The 14470-nt window shown below is 36.8% G+C and overlaps 1 protein-coding gene across 12 annotated transcripts in view; it reads right to left on the bottom strand.

Annotated features, from left to right (window-relative positions):
• LOC106154614 (rho guanine nucleotide exchange factor 11) overlaps window positions 1-14470 on the bottom strand; it is a 91483-nt gene that overhangs the window by 44212 nt on the left and 32801 nt on the right. For 10 of the 12 annotated variants that reach the window (XM_087017803.1, XM_087017796.1, XM_087017797.1 and 7 more), the window contains 6 exons: window positions 12068-12148; window positions 11278-11427; window positions 10106-10270; window positions 9409-9594; window positions 8625-8654; window positions 5754-5924 (listed from right to left, as the gene is read on the bottom strand). In XM_087017803.1, the coding sequence (XP_086873929.1) occupies window positions 5754-5924; window positions 8625-8654; window positions 9409-9594; window positions 10106-10270; window positions 11278-11427; window positions 12068-12148 (783 nt within the window). The remainder of the gene's footprint in view (window positions 1-5753; window positions 5925-8624; window positions 8655-9408; window positions 9595-10105; window positions 10271-11277; window positions 11428-12067; window positions 12149-14470) is intronic. The other 2 variants (XM_087017798.1, XM_087017802.1) reach the window with 2 other exon arrangements.

Here is a 14470-nt window from a genome sequence, read left to right as displayed (position 1 = left end):
CTGCCCCTGACTCTGGATACCCAACAGGAGCCCCCCAGAGGATATCAAATGTGGCATGGCCACTGCATATGTAGTCTGGACACGGCTATGGATGGTGGATGTATAGGAAGGCACAGCCAGTTTTTTTTTATGAGGTAAATGTCAGGCAGAAGAGCTACACAGGTCTCTGTTGGGTCTCCCATCCATAGCGGGGGCTCCACATATAAACACAGAGGCCCATTCCTAGAACTGCTCAAGGTTAGCAAGATTATACAAGTTCTTGGTTGTGGAATAATATCACCTGGCCCTGGGTAAGGATATGTAATGACTCAGACAGGTGGAAGATGGGTTGAGGCAGACTTCATTTATTGACATGGTCCAAAACACAAGAAAAAAAAATGTTCGAAAGTGAGTAAATTGTCCCAAATTCTTCAATCAGAACTTGGAAGAAAATGTCAGCCCATAACTACTCGGAGGAATTACCTTCTCAATGAAATTATCCCATGGCAATTGCTGCATTAACTCTACCTGGCATGTGTACCTGTGGGCTCCCTAAATTGAGTTCCTACATGCTGCCAGCAGTTTCCTTAACCCATAACTCTTTTAATATCTCCAAATTTTTTTACTGGACATTCCCATCTTTTCTCCCGTTTCCCTTATCCAACCATCCACACAATGCCTCAGTGCATTTGGTAGCTCAGTTACAACTGCTTGGCCAGGATTAAATATGGATTCATTTCTGTATGCCTTTATCCATCAGATTTTGTCGGAATCTCAAAAATCAAAATTTTCAACAATTCATTGTGATATTTGACCGACATTAAGTTTTAATTTTGTATATAGCATTCAGCAAACATTAATGAGCCACATTTGATCTCGTGAATTCCTTTTTTGTATAATCATACGATTAAACAAAAATAAGGATAATTTCTGAATCCTCTGTTTTTTTTCGGTGTTTTCATCTCACAGCATGGTTCATCAATCTCCCCCCCCCCCCCACCTTGAGTGCCTTGTTTCATAACCATCCAATAATCATCTCATTAATATAAATGTGGTAAATTATAGGATAGAAAACCCCATTGTTTGATATTAATTCCACACCAGCAAGAAAGAGGGCCTCTCCTCAGCGGAGTAGGCTATAGTTTCACATAATGTCTTTTCTTTTTTAAAATGAAATTGATATCATGGCCCTTTTGAAGGATAATTTAAGTCAGGTGTGCTTATTTCTGTTTGTGTCCATCTTACTCAAAAAACTTAATTGTACTGGCTTTTGTTATATTACTATTATCATTTTTATTATTATTATTAACAAGTCTCCAAGAGTTTCAGTACAAATATTGTTTCCAACACCAGAGGACATCAGTCACGTACTCCCCTAACACATGGTTTATGACACGTAATTGAAATGCTATCAAAGCGATGCTCTATCTGACAACTGGCTATTGATCTGGGCAATCTCTGACCTGATCCTTCAAGTCAAAGATGTTTAAATAAGAGGAATAAGCCTCCATATCCTTATGACAGAGAAGTCAAATCGCATATTCAAACAAGTCAAAATCTGATCTGAAATGAGCTAAAATATTGCAGTTCTAACGATATTTACAGGCATGATGTTGAGGAGGAAGGGGTTGGTTGACTAAAGTCACTGATCCTGTAAACTGAGTTATTTTGCAACAATATAAAAAATATGGAGAGTAAAATATGTTAAGGAAAATCTTGGTCTTCTTCATGTTAACTTCAACTTGACATCAGTAAAAACTTGGAAAAAATATGTCGAAGAAATTAGTCTGTTTATAAACAGGTATTTACATGCTTTATCTTCTTTTCACTGCACCAAGTCGAGTAGAGTCCATACAAATCACATAAAATCACCGTAATGCATCAAAGAGCACATATCAACATTCCTTTAAACAATTTCATTGAGAAAATATCTGGCAGGGCATCCATCTTTCCTCCAGCAGAGGGAACTTTTGCAGACCGCAGTGGTACCAAAATAGCTGGTGGTTTCTACGGCAACTGACACAGGAGCTGTATATTACTATACATGATCTGGGCACAGTAGGAAAGGAACAGAATCAGAGCACTAAACTACTGGTCTGACAGAGAGTTACAGTGAAGTTACAGCGAAGACAGGAACAGTTCACCTTCTCTGACTTTCTGTTCCATTATATTTGGTCAAATTAAAGGAAAATTATAGTGTGAAGAAAAGTTATGGTGTAATCTCATGAGATTTTAGAGATCGGACAAGATATGCTTATGAGTAGTTATGACAGAAAATTTTGCTGTATTGTTATTGAGAGAGAGAGAGAGAGAGAGAGAGAGAGAGTCAGTCACAATCACAGTAACAGTGCAAAAATGTTTCTTCTCTTCAACAACTATTCACTTCTGTTAAGATAAGTAAGAGTTGCTTCAGCATTCTTCTTTTTCTTTTCCTTTTTGTGTAAAATATAATTTATCTTAAAACATAACGCAAAATATGAATGAAAAAATATAAATAAAATATAAAAAGAGAAAAATACATACACTGACCCATAAATCAGAGAGAATATTTGATGGTGCAAAGCTGAAAGAGTTGTACCATCATATCACCGAGATGAAAGTATCTACTGAGGGGAGAGGGGGGAGGGGCATAGCTACAGGTAACACTCACCATGTTCCAGAAAATTGGAATAAAGAACTGAAATAATTTACACCAGGTTTCCCGGTGGTTTCTAGGTTAGACCTTGGGATTCAACGTAGGCATGTTTATTTATTTTTATTTTATTATTTTGTTTTGGAGGGGGTAATGTAGCACAGCAAGATGTAAAACTCCTTCCTTAACTAGTGTTCCAGAAAAATGGGGTGCAGAACTGAAATAATTTACACCTGGATAGTGGCTAATCTTCTCTGTAAAATGCATTGCACTCTAATTCCTGTGCAACTACCTTGGTGCCTCCACTGCCATAACTATGGGCGACTTCCTCCTGCTTAATCACATTACTGTGCAACGGTTGCTTTTTTCATGGTAGTAGCCGAATCAGTTCAGACATGGACAATTTTGGACTGGTAAACACGCTATCTGGTGTTATCAGATGAACATATGTCAATAACAAGGAATTCTAAAAATTGGCACAAGTCTCTCTTTAAAAACTCATAGTCTGAACAGAGAGGCAATGGTACATATCAGACCTATGGATTCATGTTTAATCCATCTGGTTGACTTAGGGTATTAGTTGGGACATTGTCCAGTCTGAAATACTCCTAGTGGAAACTGACTGGAGGGTGATGCTTTCTACTTTCTATTGCCTGCCAACCTTTTAAAATAAAACCTGGCTTGCCTGCTGAAACCTTTTCACTTTGCAGATTAACAAAACTGATTTGCTTGTCTAACTTTTAAGATCACTAAGTCTTAGTAAATAAACGCTTTTTCAAAATGCTGAAGATGTTCACTGGAAGAATTCTACAAGTTGTTGTGCCAAAGGAATGGTGAACAAGCTAAAAGAACATTATCCAACTTCATTTCCAAGCAGAGTTAGTGAAGCATGTCTTTTTAAGCAAACTGACAAATCTAAAGCCATGTACATTTTCAGGTCATGAAAGATAAATAAATAAATAAATAAATAAATAAATAAATAAATAAATAAATAAATATGCCTGTATTTTCAATATTGTTTCATGTAATCAGTTTACAAGCAATAAGTGCTTTGTATGTCTGGGGTTTCATCATTAGACAATCTTTTATGATAATAATAATACTGAAAAACACCTGAACAGAATAAAACGATTTTTCCCCATCTATACACATAACATAATTATCGTTATGCTTTTTTTCCCCATTCCCCTTATCATGATACAATAGAGACAGCTTGGCAAGAAAGTATAATTGAAACCCCTGGAACCTTATTGGATCCCTGGAACATCTCCGTCTATTGTGTCTCTGTGCTTTGACAGGTTTAAACATTAGGCCTATTAATGAAACTGAGAATTCCTTTGATAGCAGCCCATTATAAGCAGCAGTAATTAAGATCCAATCAATAGGCTGCCAGAGCCTCAGCTGTAACTTATTTGATATCACATCACTTTTCTGAGTTTCTTTTTAGAGATTCCTTCCTGTTTTCTTGATTCTGTTACACTTTGTACAGCCCTGGTTGTGTTATCATTTGCTCAAAACAAAATCGATAAAAAGAAGGGGGGGGGGGGGGGTAGGAATTGGGTACTTTACAACCTTTCTCTTTCCATGCATCGCATCTTTCAAGTCCCTGATTAGATTATATGTCTATGTGTGCTATTAATATAGGAACAAGCAATGGCTCTATGTTATTGCCTTCAATAGTTCACGGTGTGGCAATTTTCCAACGTTCTTAATGAGATCATAAAGAACCGGATATCAATCTATTGCATCTATCTTCCACCTTACTTCATACAAGAAACAATATATTTTACTTATCTAGCTTGTATCACACGCCCATAAAACTCATATATCATATGTGCAAGTCACAAAGATAGGAGCAAATGAGACGAGATTTCTTCCCCAATGTACATCTATCAATTGGAATACTTTGATATGTGTTATGTTTTTTTTAAAATCAAAACAAAGGTTCCTTGTAGAGAGAAAGAAGAGAAAGGATGCAATGGACAATGCTGTTCTAATTTCACACTTCTCCTATTCCAACCATACTGCCATTCCATAATATTATATAGCATGCATATCCTGCCAACTCTATTGGTGCATGTGTGTGTATGCACGTGCATCTCACCGTGCGTATATCTGTGCACATGGGTGTGTCCATCTTGATTTAACTAACTTGCCCTACATACTTGTAAGAGCCTTAGTCTTTGACTTTCCTACATGTAGGAGGAAATGGCCCCCATGTTTCCTGTCTATTCATCATTTCAGATACTTACAGGGCACTACATAAACCACTACTGGATTTCAATTCACCCAGCTCAGGCCAAATCGAATACATACAGAGACATAAGATATTCAAAAGAAAATGTTTGTTTATCATCCTTTTTAACGGAGTCTTTTAATAAAAGTGTCCCAAGACCCTCAGTTAAAGAATCTTTATGCCAATACATCTAAAGAGGTCGTAACTTATACATAATCCATTCACACCAGATTCTCTGTCATTTTTCCCCACAGATGGCACCACTGGTACAAGATGAACCAATCACGTGACCAATGTCAACAGATGGCAGCACCAAGACCAAATCCACCAACTAGGAGGCGGCAGACTTCAGGTGCCCAAGATGCACCACCCACAAACCCAGTGCCCTGGTCACACACGCTCCAGCTGGTGCTAGAAATTAGTAAGCTTCATTTCCTCTTCTTGCAGCCAAGCGCAGTTTGAAATGCCACTTAAAGGGGATTTACGTCAAATGTTTATTCCTTTCAATCAAGGCCAAATGGCAGGGTGATGCTATAAATCTGAATGTGTTAGAGACTGGTTTGTGCAGTTAATTCTGCTGCAGGTAATATCCAGTAAAACCACAGAGGCACTTGGATGCTTATATTACCAGATCTGTTTCGCAACATAAGATGATTACATATGTACTTAAACCAATACATTGAATTCAGTTCCTTTCTGTATATATCTCTCTGTACAAAATAGTTCATAGCCTGAGCCTGCTTCAAAAAGGGACTACAGACCAACAATACTAAATCAAAATAAATTGTGCCTGATTTATAATAATACTAACAAAGAAATAACTCATTTCACTAAAAATTGTTACTTTATTATCCCAAGCACTCAGGCTAGTGGTACAATAACTGTACGATAACACAGAACCCCTACCTCTCCAGTGGAAGTGGTATCCCCATCATTGGTATCCGACTGGTCCATGGACTCTCCCCAGGCCCGGTTCCGTGGGTGAGAGGGGGTAGGGGAGGTAGAGGGGCTCTCTATGGAGTCCCTGTCTGACAGCCCACCCCCTCCCTCATCTGTACTTAGGGGCAGGGAGATGGACTGAAATATAATATAATATAATATAATATAATATAATATAATATAATATAATATAATATAATATAATATAATATAATATAATATAATATAATATAATATAATATAATATAATATAATATAATATAATATAATATAATATAATATACAAAACACAATACAATACTGGATAAGTAAAATGTCACAGTACAAAACCAATATATAACACTTAAAGTGACAAAGAACTTCAACAATGATAATTTCTGTTTCTGTGGGGCATAAACCAATTGCTGAGATGAAAATATGCAATCAGTTTATCGTCTGGTACAGGGGTTACTTTATGGGATCCTTTACCAACTGGTACCCTGATGACCTTCATTACCCTTATTACCTTGTGACCTTCATTACCCTTATTACCTTGTGACCTTCATTACCCTGATGGCAATTAGCCACCCATTGATCATGATTTTTAGCATCAGGTTTCATAAAAGATCTTCAGTCCAAAAATTGGTCTAAACTTTATAATCAATTATCAAGATAAAGACACAACTGTCCACTTAAATCAAATCAGTATTTCTCTGAAAGATACATTGTCCTTTTTTTCGTTATAAAGAAGGTACAACATTCCACTTAACTGAATTATCAGTGCTTCATCTGGGGTCAAAGTAGTCTAAAATTGTGGTTTTAAAGTTTAGACCAATTTTCAGGCAAAGTCCTTTTGTGAAACCTGCCCAAGGCAAGCCAGCTTCTTCATTTTCAAATCTCCTTATTTGACCCTGGCGTTCCTCAGGCTTGATTGCAGTTTACTGTGCCAACTCCAAACAAACATCCAATCATCAGGATTTCCTGATATAGTATCATAACATTTGTGATTGGCATGGTAAAGTTCAATCAAATATTGTACTGTAAAAATTTAGACGCAATAATTAAGTCAGCATATGTGGATGTATGGGAATTTGAAAATGAAGAAGCTGGCTGACTGGCTCTGAAACCCAGGGTACCACCTAGATATCCAGGGAACCAACAAGCAACCCAATGTTCAACAGGTGTGTGTGTGTGTGTGTGTGTGTGTGTGTGTGTGTGTGTGTGTGTGTGTGTGTGTGTGTGTGTGTGTGTGTGTGTGTGTGTGTGTGTGTGTGTGTGTGTGTGTGTGTGTGTGTGTGAGAATGATTTATTTTACACCCTGTAAATCCATGGTTAAAAAAACTTGTGAATAACCCAATTGGTTGTATTTGTTACTCTTTACATTCACCAGAAGCCAATTACTTGAGACTGTTATAACAGACTAATTGTTATTATTTTAATTAGATGTTAGACCTGTGACACAGATATAGAAAGGCACCTCTAGAAGAGAATGCAAACTCAAAACACTCCTAGCATAATTCCTACACATGAAAAATGCACAGAATTTGTGCCAAACCATTCCAACAAATTACATATCAAACTTAAAGTAAAAAATACTTTAGGAGGATATTTTTTTCTCTGCAGAAGACTTTTTTTACTATAAATTATCACCATCATTATATTTCATCGAACTGAGTTGTTAAAAAAAAAAAAAAAAAATGCCCAGTTTGCCATTCATGCATGAGGCATCAATCTTGAGCTACAACAGTGGATAGTTTCATTTCCATTGACAACAAAATTCAAGTCAAATATCCTCTTCCAGCAAATTCTGATCAATCTTCCAGTTTTAATAGTTCTGCTACAGTTAAATCAGATACAGATAAATCATGAATATTAAATGAATAAATATATGAATGAAAAATAAATAGTATTACTTAAATAAGAAATACTATCCTACAGGGAAAACCTACTCAACCTTTTGCTCCACAAAAAAAAAAAAAAAAAAAAAAAAAAAAAAAAAAAAAAAAAAATTACAGGGGACTTTCTCTCAGCAGGCAGTGAGACAATCTTGCATCTTGCAATATTTCTAATCAAAGGGGCATGCTTTATTATCTCTACCACACACTGTGAGTGAGAGAAAACAAACAGCTAATAATAATGTTAATCATGGCATCATCAAGTCTCCCATGATTCTTCCATGAAGGCTGGAGAAAATCAGTCAACTGAAGACCTGAGAACTCTACATCTTCATCACCACATGACCAGTTAACTATTTGGGTCCATTGTTTAAAATAAAAGCCTTGGTTAGCTAATAGTCATCTTTGTTCACCAATTTTTCTCATAATATTAAAAATATAAGAATATTATTTACACATTTTACTTGCGTTTTAATACACAACAATATTGTTCACAAATTTTAATCTTGCACTTCTAACAAATATTTCCAGATCAAACCAGCATGACAAGAGTGGAGAGCTCACCAAGGCTTTATCCCCCTTCATATCGAGTGGTCCAGTTTTCTAGTACCCCTACGGTTGGAGAAACTGATAACAAAAGAGTCATTTACCTTCCACAAGCCCAGTTAACCAGATTTCTCTTGATAGGTAGGTACACTGGGGCTTGTGAAAAGGAAACCCCCTCCCATAGAGTAATTGCATGTTAGTATCAGTCAAACCAGTGTGGTACAGAAAGCTGCCTCTCTCGATGGGAAAAGGACTTAGTCGTATTTGTGACAGAGACCCTCAGTCACCCAGTGATGAAAATACAAACATAAGTCTAGTCTCAAACAGCTCTGGTCAGAATGCAGGGTATTATACACACACAAGGGGACGTAACACGGTGTAAACACTATGGGGGAAATTAGGAAGCTGATGCGTTTACCTTTCTCATCACCCTACGTCGCAGGTCCGCCTAGATGTGCCAGCATTAAAACAAAACATTCCAGGTTGATCTATGGGTCCAGGATACATAGAGAACCAAAATGAACCTTTCTCTTTTAACTTTACACACATACACATGCACACACACATTCATCTTTCATATCTCTCTTACACATGCATGCACCCGTATGTGCATCTTTGCACACACACGCATGCACGCGCGCGCACGCACACACACACACACACACACATGCTTCATCTGTTAAGGTTCGTTTTGGTTACAAAGGCTATTTGGACATAAAAATGAATAATGCAATACATTTCTTGCAGCAAGCACACAGGTACAGAATATTTTCCTCAGGTTAAATACTCTACATCAATTAAGCATATTTTCCAAAGTGTGTAAAATAGGGATTTAGAAGCATTTTAACAGTGATAATTTCTCTACTGCTGCTGAAAAGTGTATTGCTTTTCCCAAAGGAGCAGTTCTGTTTGTGGATTGCTGCAGGTGGACAGGAAGCCAGGATGGATTTGTATAAGGAGAACACCTAATGCAATAGGCAATATGTATCTTGGCATTTTGTACTAGCTCAGTGCAGGTTAACAGAGAAAGTAGTTAACTCTTCAGCTAAATGATAAATTGTGCGCTGTTTCACTCCACTATAAGGACTATATTGCCTTGATACATTGCTTTCTTTACATCAAATGCTAAAAAGTTCATCGAGCCCCTAGACAAATTTGATGTAAATTGAGTGCTTGGGAAGTGCCAGAGTAGCATAACCTACCGCCGAGTCCATTCTTCCTTTGCCCATAAGAGGGTAAGTATCTGATGAAGTAAGCTGCCGTGCTCTGGCATCTGCATCCGACTTTGAACGTTCTATATTGATATCTCGTGTATACCTTTCCTCTGATTGGTAAAATGAGTCTGGCATGGAGCCAGATTTAAAGTGTCTCGGACCACCAGGGCCCAACTACAAGAGAGAGAGAAAGAGGGCGCTGGTAAACACGGTTCTGCATGCATATGTAACAGAAACAGCTAATTCTACAATTTGAAAGCATTTCAAAGCCTATAACTTTCATTCTACATGTTCGACAAATTCCGAATATCTAGGCGGACAGCCTACCATGAGGATATGCATTTACTATGCAACTCTAGTAAAACTTCTTTTCCTTTTCTGGTAGAAACTTGACAATTACACATGCACTTCCTGCCTTGGAGTTTATGGATACTACTTCAGTAATCAGTGTAAACACTAACTACATTCAACATTATCTAACACACACTGGTTAAACAAATCTATGGAGAAAATAATTCTGGATTAGGACAGATTCTACATTCCAAGCAAAGGTTTTTTTTTTCAACATGAAAGCTGCCATTTAAAATCCAGTCATGCCCAGCTTCACAATTCATCCAACCAAAGCCCGTCTCACAAAGCCATAAATCTTGATGGAAGACCAATTCTGATTGCCTTTACAACTTACCCAAGGTGCTACATTTTTCCCCTTACTGCTGGGGTAGGAATGAGAGTCATAAGAGCTGTCATCGGCAAAATTTTCTAAAGAATCTTCGCTGTCGTACTTGGAGTCGGACTTGATCATCTCGGCTCTGTCGCCTCGGTCTGGGTGGATCGTAGATGGAGGAGAACCCTGGAGAGATAAGGAAACAATATTTATGACTGTTGGGGTGGAGATCTTGTCCAAGGAAGCATACTTGGACACAGTCAGAAAACCAATAGAAAACTGCATAGATAAGAAATGTGTATTTCCCTGCTGCTGATAATGAAACACTTAACTATCTCCAGGTTTATGACGCTTGGATCTGGATACGGCACAAAACCCTCTCTATCGTGCACAGATAATCTGGGACGGATCAATGGAGTGCATATACCATTCACTTGTCCTGGCTAGACTAGTGCCATGCTATATGAATAGATCATACATGTTTACAATTTCTAACTGAACATGGCATACAACTTGACAAAATTTGACAAACAGCAGCAATAAATAGGTCCGACAAAAGAGGGAATTGGATTAAAATTGATTCACCTTAAACTGAACTAGACCAAATTATTGGTCTGAAAGTTAAGACCAGTTTTCAGGCTTCAGTTATTTTGTGAAACCAGCTTCTGATACACGACGCTTAATTATAACAATTCTGAAATCATGCAATTACAGGGACTATTTCTGGGAATTTTCTATCAAATGATAAGGCATCAATTTAAATCACATTTCATAATTCCCCACTTCTGCAAGAATTCCCACTTTAACATTTGTAGCAACAGATATGTGTCTGTGACTGGAACTTTTTTAATCATCATTAAGTCTATTTTTTTGACATTAAAAACCAATCCACTAACTACAGCTGACAGTCTGTTCTAACATTTTCAAATCTTACTGGGGGACACCAAAGTTTTTGAATTTCTCCAGATAATACTATCATACAACATTAAAAAACCTCAAATTAAGCTCATACTACTTTTGAGAGTTCACATAAACCTAAACCACCTGCAATATTTCAAAAACCCCAAATATGACAAGTCAAAACCACTTATTTCTTCTATTTTTGATCGCATGATCAGGCCACACCAAGACAAGCCACCCTACACTCTTCCACTGTTTCATTACAATATATCACTCTTTATTATAGTTACTACCTGACTCTGTGTTCCTGCATTCCTAGAGTCTTGTGGAGATACCCCCAGGTTCTTGAGCTGGTTCTCCAGTTGCCGCACCATCCGCTCATAGTCGGCTATCTGTGACAGGAGTTTTTCTGTGGGATTTTTGCTATATTGATCCTTTAATCTCTGCCAAAAACAAAACAGTTTGTACATTAGAATGGTCTTATTTATACATCACACAACAGGGTTTCCAATGAATTTAAAATATGTGTGATGTTTTCAATTGAAACTATTTTAAATAAGTATGATTCATCTCCAAGTCAGAGCAGATTGTTGCGATAGAAAATGGAGGTTCTTTTCATCAAATAGTGAAAGAACTAAAAAAACTTTATTATAAAACCACCAGACTTTTAGGTTTCTGATTTGTCTAGCCTTTTTTCAAAAGACAATCTAGAAAATATGAACATTCCATTCAAGAGAAAGTAATCCGCACAAAATAACTGATACTTCCAATCATTCAATTTTTTACCAATATAGTTTTCATAAAATTGTTTTCAGTCTCTGACTGACCTTCAATAATGGGTGTGTCCTGACTTGGAATGGTACTATATATCTCACAAAACAAGAAAAAAAAAAAAAAACGACAACAGTTCTATAAATAACATTTTCAGAACTGCAATGTTACAAGACTTGTACAATTTCCGCAGAACACGATAATGATGAAGTCAAAGGTACAGCGGCCCCAGAAGTAGACTGTGACTGTATCAACTGGCTGTTGAACTGCAAAGAAAATCCCAGTAAACTGGTGTACATGCTGTGTTCTTACCTCGTAATCTTGCATCGCTTGCTCATACATCTTGAGTGTGGTATTAATTTTTTGGCTGGCAAACTCCCTCTCCTTTGAAGGCTGAAAACACAAAACTCTACAAGTTACCACTACATCTAATAATGATGTATATGACATAATAAAAAAGTGAAAAAACATCATCAAATGACAGCTCTTCATAATTTCTTCAACTTTAAGACCAATTCTAAATCCCCATCACATTATATCAAAAATGATGCAATTATTCAATATGTTTAATATACAGAATTCCTGAATGCCTATCTTCTTTTCAAGAGGTTTTTTCTGTATCCATAACTTATAGCCCACAGTCCCTGTAGCCCATGCATGGGTTTGTGTTTATCTGCTTATGTTATACCATAACATATCCTGTGTGTAACTCTCTGGTGAATAAAATAATTACAAGTACACTTTTTACTTTAGCAAAAAAAAAAAAAAAAAAAAAATGAAACAGAATATTTTATAATAATAATAAATAGGACAAATAGAAATCAATCCAAGCCCTTGGGACTGTACTATATTCATAACACCTAGATAGGTTCAAGAAATGAAAAAGTGTGGATATTTTGACCACAAGTTCTCAGACATACCCAGATATGAGAAGTGGTAAAAATGGTGTTGTTGCAGTACAACAATTCAATAATTGGAGTGTGTGTGACCACCTGCTCCTGGAGCATTGGCATGATTGCTGATCAGTTTCAGGTCTCAACCAGGAACACATTGGCTTAACAGAGCATTCACAACCAGATGATCCCTGGACTAACTAGTCTGCACATCAAATATGGCCGACCCACTTAAAAGCTCGGCTGAAAACTTGCTTTGTAATCCCAGAGCAGGGGCGGATCCAGAGATATTTTCTGACAGTCTTCCAAATTATCTTTGTTGATCCATCCTCCATTTTTGACCCTCTTCCGACAGAGAAAAATTAGATACCCGTCCATGTAAATTTGAAAATTTGACCATCTTCCAAAAGACCCAGAAGACGGCCTAAATCCACCCCTGCAGAGGGAATCTATTCAGTGTCTATTGGGGGATTATGTGGCAAACTCTTAAGTGGGTTGGCCATATTTGATCCACGGACTAGTTAGTCTGTGGATCAACTGGTAATGAATGCTAAAACTGTTGTCAGTCTAATGCCAGGAAGCAGACAATTTGATTGCAATCTCATGTCTCGTTCCCACCAAATAGGCTGTATTGCTATACTTCATATAACACCATACTTTTTCTTACTTTTCTCTTACTTTTTCAAGATTTACCATTTTCAGACACTCAATGTACTTCTGAATCAGATGCAAAGCCAATTTACTTTTCATAACTTAGAAATCAATATTATGAAACAATGTTATACACAAGACTTTAGGTTCTAAGAAAAAAGTAGAAATAATTATTGCCCATATCCATAATTACAGAACCAATGAGAGCAAACTGTCTACTTCCTTGAATTAGTCCTGAAACAATTTTAGTTAGCCCATTCCTATTTAGGCCTCACAAGTCCCACATGCATTAAAGCAATCCATACAACCCTTGAAGTGCCCTTAAACACATATATTATGTGAGAAGATGCCACCCTACCGAAGCTTTCTTAATCTTGAAAGACTTAATGGTCCCGTCACTTTTCTTGAAACTCTGAGGAAGCTGAAAAAAGTTGTTCTACAGGATGAGAGACCAAAACTGACAAAATTTGAACATATCTGAAATTTATAACCAGGCTCATAGCTTGGCATATACATAAAGGGTCAAGGCCATCTCCTGGGTAACATGCAAAGGTCAAGGTCGATTTATTTAATATTATCTTATTAACATATTATACACAGGTTCAGGAATATTACATACTAGCAGTTCACTTTTCAATATAGCCACACGGAAGCAAGGTATCTTTTCTGAATTATAAAATATGAATATGCGATATGCATATTGCAGATACACAACAAGCACCTCATTCTATGCAAACAGGATCTTTGCTTCTTACCTTGCATTTTATAGTATATAGATATAAAAGATATATTAAACCATTCTGTACATCTACTTAAAGCTTTCTTAATACCATTTCAGGGTAACTTGTATGACGGTCTATTAAGCAAAACTTTATATTTGATAATCTGGACCACGTACAATCATGCTAGAATAAGGATAAAATTTATTTTCCCTATGTGCAACATCCATTGTTTTGATGAATATCTCACTGCATACATATAATTATCATTGATGTTATGATCATAAATAAATGTCAAGCTGTAGCTTAATGGTTTTTGCCATGTAGGATGATAGTTGACCTGTATAAGGAGCGTTGATTGTGAGAACTGTGGTAGGCATGATAAAAGTGTCAGAAATGCAGGGGGCCTGATTAACAAATATAGTGACTTAAGTTAAAAATCAGCAAAGACT

Source organism: Lingula anatina, chromosome 7 (assembly GCF_051362555.1).
Source record: "Lingula anatina isolate TDL-2025a chromosome 7, LinAna3.0, whole genome shotgun sequence".
Classification (NCBI taxonomy): domain Eukaryota; kingdom Metazoa; phylum Brachiopoda; class Lingulata; order Lingulida; family Lingulidae; genus Lingula; species Lingula anatina.
This window is presented reverse-complemented; position numbering and strand designations above follow the sequence as displayed.